This window comes from Cyprinus carpio, chromosome B25, assembly GCF_018340385.1.
Source record: "Cyprinus carpio isolate SPL01 chromosome B25, ASM1834038v1, whole genome shotgun sequence".
NCBI classification, from domain to species: Eukaryota; Metazoa; Chordata; class Actinopteri; order Cypriniformes; family Cyprinidae; genus Cyprinus; species Cyprinus carpio.
In genome coordinates this window covers 3,236,650-3,244,348 of record NC_056621.1, presented here as the reverse complement: position 1 = coordinate 3,244,348, position 7,699 = coordinate 3,236,650, and the positions used below count along the sequence as shown (strand labels likewise).

The following is a 7,699-nucleotide window of genomic DNA, read 5'->3' as shown; positions in this document are numbered from 1 at the left end:
GAGGCCTTTATTCACCCCCTGGAGCCATGTGAGGCACTTTTTATTAAGGATGTGCATGCTTTATTTGACTACTTTTGAACTGTTGAACAAAAACACCCACCTTCTCCATTTTAATGCTTGCAAGAGCCAGGACAATTTTTAATATAACTCCAATTGGATTCATCTGAAAGAAGAAAGTCATATACACCTAGGATGCTTAGAGGGAGAGTAAAACATGGACTAATTTTAAATTTTGGGTGAACTAACCCTTTAATTCTGATTACGTATGATTACATGTAATCATTTACTACCCAGCACAAACGCAAAATGTTGATTTTGCTAGTTTGTGCATGCAGATTTGTTGGTGATCGAGTCCTGTTGAGCAGATGTCACAGCCTGTTCCCTCTTCCCCCCAGGCAGCAGGGAGGCGGCATTCACCTACGCCATCACCGCCGCTGGGGTCGCCCACGCCGTGACGGCCGCATGCAGCCAGGGTAACATGAGCCACTGCGGCTGCGACAGGGAGAAACAGGGCTACTACAACCAGGAGGAGGGCTGGAAATGGGGCGGATGCTCCGCGGACATCAAATACGGCATCGAGTTCTCCCGGAAGTTCGTGGACGCCCGGGAGATTAAAAAAAATGCCCGACGGCTGATGAACCTTCATAACAACGAAGCTGGCCGGAAGGTGAGGCTTTTTCCTGCACAAGCTCAAACATTTAGATTCAACATTTAATAACGTTGTTTCTGCAAGACTGCCAGACCATTCATCCAAAAGTTTTGTTTGACTGCACGATTGGGAGATGCATCCAGACAATGCTTCTTAATCTGTTTAGGCTTCAGAAGCTGTTTGAAGAACTTTAAAGCTTGGAAGAGTTTTTGCCTTGAAGAAACAAATAAAATCTTTGGGGAAAAGTTCTTATGCATTCATTTGTTATTTCTCAAGACCATTTTAATTTGACAATTTACCAACATTGGTCGTGGTCGCCTTGCAGAAACATTTATCCATTTTGTTTGACTGCACGGTTGGGAAAATCTTCCAGACAGTGCTACTTAATCTGTTCTAGATGTCAGAGGCTTTAAAACGTTGAAGCTTGGAAGCGCCTTTTGGCCGCCGTTTAGTTGAAGAAACAAATAATGAATTCTTCAGAAATGTATCCATTAATTCATGCTGAAAAGACAAATGCATTTAGAGTTCGATGTCATTTTTTTCAGCTTAAGAGTGTTTTAGAGTTTGGCTCTGCGAAGTTGTGCGGTGTGGCTCGTCTTGACGGTCCTCCAAAACCATTCGCCGTATTGTGGGTGGCGCAGTTCGTTCTTCCTATGTAAAACAGGTGTTTCAGGTGGCATCTAAAACGATTCCCCCACCGAGCAACCCAAAGCAAGCTTGATCGCTCCGCAACAGACAGCCATTTTCAGCAACTTGTTTCGCTTCAGCCAATTACTGCTTGTTTTCTCGGTTCCCGCCTTGATCCCGGTTCAAGCTCGGTTTGGCCGCTCGCCGCTCTGGCCATGTTTGTTTGTTTGATAGCTGTTAGTCATCCAAGAACACAAAACAACATGCACTGAAACAGCAGAACCGCATGCACTCCGGTGACAAATGGATCTAATTAATAACACAGGGCTTTATGGTGTGAGCGAGCCTGAGCCGAGCCGGGACTGAGCCCCAGGATCGCGGTTGCCAGCTGGAGCCTGGCCAATCCCATCGCAGGCCGCTGCATGGAATCATCAAGTCTAAAGCCTGTAACAGGATATTATTGCGAGTCTTTCTGCAGCACTGAAAACACAGCCCTCGCTCCATTGAGTCAGGCTTTTTTCTCGTCTTTTATAGAGGACCCACAATGGCAATCGTGGAGCCATAGCATCATAGGGTAAGGGGGACGGGACGTACCATGTGACTCTGGATGGGGGAAGATGGAAGTTGGCGCTCTGGAATTTCAATTGCTATCATACGTGTATGTGGTTGGAGTGAGCCGGGGCCAAAACTGGTCCACATTAGCGTTGTGGATGTAAGCGTATCCAGGCAAATGTAAACAGCGCTGCGGGCCTTCGGACGGCTTGTGAAGTAACACATCGTTCATTTTGAAACGCTGATGCCTGCAGGCATACGCTGGCTCGTTGTATGTTGAATCCATGGTAGTCATGAACGTATTTCTCTGTAGAATCAGCATTGATGCATTGAAGCCACGTGGAACTGATTTCAATTAATCAGTGTTTTACAAGGGAACAATTTGTTAATTGGTTAAGTATTGGCTAAAAATCCAGTTTACATTTTATGAAATATAATTACTGCATGGCAGAATTAAAACATTCTACTTGTTATTAAATTTACATTACATTTACATTAAGTCATTTAGCAGACGCTTTTATCCCAAGCGACTCAGTCAGAATCAACAAAAGAGCAATAATAAGCAAGAGCTATGACAAGTCAGTCAGCTTAACGCAGTACACGTAGAAAGCCTTGCTTTAGATACTATGTAATGATTTTTAAAAAAAAAAATTTAAAATGCATATTTTAAATAAATGTTAAAAAATCAAATATATAAATAAAGTTATATTAAAAAGCAGTAAAAATCTATAAAATATTTCTATTACTTTTATATTAGTACCTTATTTTAAAATAATATTAATATTATTATTTCATTTTTGTGTAACTATTAACTGTATAATAACATTAATATATATATATATATAATATATATATATATATATATATATATATATATATTATATATATGTGTAGTGTGTGTGTGTGTGTGTGTGTGTGTTTTGTATATATATATATATATATATACACACACATGCGCACACACAATATCAGTTATTTGTGTGCAACATAAAAATGTATATTAGAACTGCATGGTTTTCATAGACTTTTCATAAACTTTCATAGACATTATGCCTCTCAATGTATTCTTTTTTATAAGTATTATGCCTTATAATGCATGCAGTCTGTGTGTGTGTGTGTGTGTGTGTGTGTGTGTGAAAGAGAGATGCCTTACAATCGTACAACGTGGTTTATTTGGCCAGCACAACAGGTTTTAGAACAAGTACATTTTTAAAATGTAAAATGATAACGCAGTAATATACTTATTCTGTTCATTTTTAGCATAATTCAATTAGAGGCCAATTAGGAACCATTTTTTTATTATTAAAATGGAAAACTGGCAGGATTGATATGAGTCATAGGGAAAGGCCAGGAAGTACAAAACATCACTGTAGACTTGAGTATAAATGTCTTGCCAGAACAATCCTTCTGACCTCTTTTGTTATTGCACAGACCCTGTTGAAATCGAGATCTCCCGACCGACTTCAACTGTCAATGGCCTCGCATGGGTCAAGACGGTTTTGTGGGATTGATCAATTAGTTTACATGTGTTTTCCAGGGACATGATAATTGCTTTTGGTGAGGAGTCGTGCCAGACAGAGAAAAAGGTCTGGAAAAAGTCTTTCAGCATTTCAAAAGTGAAAGTGAAAAGTGAAAGTGACGTGACATTCAGCCAAGTATGGTGACCCATACTCAGAATTCGTGCTCTGCATTTAACCCATCCGTAGTGCACACACACAGAGCAGTGAACACACCACACACACTGTGAACACCACACCCGGAGCAGTGGGCAGCCATTTTATGCTGCTGGCGCCCGGGGAGCAGTTGGGGGTTCGATGCCTTGCTCAAAGGGCACCTAAGTCATGGTATTGAAGGTGGAGAGAGAACTGTACATGCACTCCCCCCCTTTTTTCCCACAATTCCTGCCGGGCCCCGAGACTCGAACTCACAACCCTTCGATTGGGAGTCCGACTCTCTAACCATTAGGCCACGACTTCCCACGACTTCCCACACTTTCATACAGCATTGATATCCAATGTTAATCTAAAAATAAAGCATCTCCTTTTCTTTGCAGTACACTGTACATGTGTGCTTGATGATTTGAACCCTTTCTCCATCTGTAATGCAGGTTTCTTCCGCTTTCTTTCCATTTGATGACGTTCGGTAGCTTTACTGCTGCGAAAGATCTGCAAAGCATTAAATAGCTCGATAATCCACTTCTAACTGGGAGTATCATGGTGTTTGGTTATAGGAGATTTATATTTATTTTTCCTGCTCATAGATGTGGTGTGCAGGAAGGTAGAGAGAATTACAGAGTAGGTTTGATGGGTAACTGGCAGAGAGCTGCTGGTGCGGATCAGCAGCGAGCGTCTGAAGTCTCGGCAGTATTAATGTAGCACATTAGATCGTCGCTACGCCAGCATATGGTTTTTCCACTGCATGTACATTGCTTGTCTTCCAAACAGCCCAGTGCAAACCATAAAAAGGCTGATTTCCGTGTGCTGTGTTTTAGTGTTCAGAATAGCTTACTCTCATACTATTTCTGAAGTATGTTGAACGTGCATCATTCTTGACAGATACTGTGTCCCACAAAGCAATGTGGCCACCATCGACCTTTTCTATTGTGATGAGTAACTTATAATCATTTAACTTGTGATTTTTGACATTGCATGGTTTGTCTGTCAACCGTAGATGAATTTAGTTTTTTTAAAAATGCAAATAATTAATTTTCGAGATGCGTCTGTCATGCAATGTGATGAGGTTCTGTGACCAGCATAGAGATATGACAACAATGAACTACTACATTTACCATTGTATTATGCATTCTGTTTCATTTACAGTACTATTTGTAAAACATTAGGCAGAATACAATAAACTGTAAACTAGTATTTTATATTGGATATCAAGTGGTGACCAACACAGCACACCAGTTGTGTAATTGTACAATAGTACAGTAATTGTAGAAAACTAAAAAAAATTAAAAAACATGACACTGATTAACATAGTTAATATAATAATACATATTGGCCTGGTTTCACAGACAGATCTTAGACTAAGACAGGATTAGGCCATAGTTCAATTAGGCCATTTAAGCAAAACCAGTCAAAAAAAGTAACAAAGGTATATTTGTAGCCAAAAATCATTAGGATATTAAGTAAAGATAATGTTCCATGAAAATATTTAGTAAATTTCCTACCATAAATATATCAAAACTTAATTTTTGATTAGTAATATGCATTGCTAAGGACTTCATTTGGACAACTTTAAAGAGTGATTTTCTCAATATTTAGATTTTTTTGCACCCTCAGATTCCAGATTTTCATATAGTTGTATCTCAGACCAAATATTGTCCTCCTAACAAACCACACATCAATAGAAAGATCATTTATTTAGCTTTCAAATGATGTATAAATCTCAATGTAAAAAAATCCAGGGTCACAAATAGTTTCTCTGACACAGTTGGGGTTGGTAAATGACACTCTAACTGAGACTCGTACTGTTTCTCGCAGGTTCTGGAGGAGCGGATGAAGCTGGAATGCAAGTGTCACGGCGTGTCGGGCTCCTGCACCACCAAAACCTGCTGGACCACGCTACCCAAGTTCCGCGAGATCGGCTATGTCCTGAAGGACAAGTACAACAAAGCAGTGCATGTGGAGGTGGTCCGTGCCTCGCGCCTGCGGCAGCCCACCTTCCTCAAGGTGAAGAAAGCGGATGGTTACCAGAAGCCCTTAGAAACAGACTTGGTCTACATCGAGCGCTCGCCCAACTACTGCGAAGAGGACGCCAAAACGGGCAGCGTGGGGACGCAGGGGCGGCTGTGCAACCGGACATCACCGCACACAGACGGCTGTGATCTCATGTGCTGTGGGCGGGGCTACAACACGCATCAGTACACCAAAGTGTGGCAATGCAACTGTAAATTCCAGTGGTGCTGTTTTGTGAAATGCAACACCTGTAGCGAGAGGACGGAGGTGTTCACCTGCAAATGAATCGCTCGGCTCGTTTTGCAGAGCAGAATGTATATTTGCTTTAACACAGAGTTAAAATACTAAACTCTATCGGTAGGTACGAGCCCAGAGGTACGTGCACTGACTCGCGCTAAAGGACTGCAGGATGCCAGCCGTGCATGCTGGGATTCGTAGTGTGGGACTCAGTATCGTCTCAAAACGCCACGGAGGAACTCGCTGCGTTGTGTTTAAGGAGCTCAGTGCAAATCGAGGATGTATAAATGCCAACTGGAACCTGGTAGAGTATGTTAGTTATCCAGTCACACTGGATCTGTCTGTTTGAACACTGAAAATAAATTATTCTATATTATATGTCATAGTCTCCTAAGGAACCGAAGCGCTAACGGGTAGAAATGTGTTCTTTTGTACTAAGTGTAAACCGAGAGAAAGACTTTGTAGAAGCTCGTGACTGAAAACGTCTTGTAGAGGGAAGGAAAAAGGCCCCGTGTTTTCCGACAGGAACGTTTGATGGCTAATGATGTGTTGACTTACGAAACCACTGTCATTTTTTTATTTTTTGGTCAGCTGACGCATGTTAGCATGGGTTCATCTTTGCTGTAATCTAGCCGTAGTTCTCAGTAAGGTATGCGATAGACGTTCAGGCCACTTTTCTTCTTCCGACTTTGCTAAACCGGTCTCTGCGATTCAAAGATCCTTCATCAGTTCATGAAATGTGGAACGAGTATATTTCTGGATATGTTACAGAGTGCTGCACTGATATTTTTTCTATTCAGATACGATGCAATTAAAAGTAAAATAAATATCAAGCTGACTGACATCTGGGATGTTTTTGCAGGGGAAAATAACTCTTTGGGAAACTGGGTCCTGAAACACATTATATATTGTATACTATATAAAAACTTTTACATAACATGTTCCATTAGACAATATGTAATATTTTAGATTTATATTATAGAATATTTTATATCAGTATTTATTACGTAATAAATATTTTTATCTATATCCTTTAATATATTTGATGTTTTACATTAATATTTAAAATGCAAAAAATATGACTGTATATTATGTTATATATTATATACAATATTGTAATATAAATTTTGTTTTAATTTTATATATATATATATATATATATATATATATATATATATATATATATATATATATATACAGTATATGTTATTAGTATTTCATAATATGTAACCTTTTATAAATAATAAATATTACACAAAATATGATATTGTATAATATTTTATATTAGTATTAACAAGTGAAAAAACAATTTGCATTACAATAACAGAGTTTTAACATCAAATATAAAAGATCTGGGAAGTAGTTTCTCTTCTCAATTTTAAAAGTTGACAAATCTTTTGAATTTTCTGTCCATGTGATGCTCAGTTATATGATTGATTGCTTTTTATTTTTTGCATTTACTATTGTATTGTTTTGTTCCTGCTGGTTGATTGCTTTCTAAATTAATAGATTTTTTAATGCAAAAGGTTTAAACTATGTTTGATCCCAAACATTGATGTTTTCAAGCACACATGACATCAGTATGAATCCCAACTCCAGTTTCCTGTATTTCAGAAGCATGAAAACCCATTAAACACACATCACCTCTCAACATAATGATCCATAATTAAACCCGAAAAGAATAGACTCGTCGCCATTTCCCCATTATAAATGACAAGATGAATTGCACTGGTGGCTTTTTATGCTTGTTTCCTGGCTGTGTCAGGGACAGCTTTCCACTTCCATGTCTTCGAAGCCCATTTGGGAAAGTTGCCTAAAATGAGGCAGTGATATTTGCTGTGATTCATATTTGAGGCCGGATATTGTGCCCGTATTGCGCAGTTCCAGTCACTCTTAATCTTAATAGGGCATGAGGAGGAAACATACATCATTAGATATCATAGTTAAATCA

The 7,699-nt window shown here is 39.2% G+C and overlaps 1 protein-coding gene across 1 annotated transcript; it reads left to right on the top strand.

The window, feature by feature from the left end:
* Nucleotides 1–237: 237 nt before the first annotated feature.
* Nucleotides 238–6,581, top strand: wnt7bb (wingless-type MMTV integration site family, member 7Bb). Its single transcript, XM_042753154.1, has 2 exons — nucleotides 238–667; nucleotides 5,317–6,581. The coding sequence occupies exons 1-2, from the start codon at nucleotides 479–481 to the stop codon at nucleotides 5,794–5,796; spliced, it is 669 nt and encodes a 222-aa protein (XP_042609088.1). The 5' UTR covers nucleotides 238–478; the 3' UTR covers nucleotides 5,797–6,581.
* The last annotated feature ends 1,118 nt before the right edge of the window (nucleotides 6,582–7,699 follow it).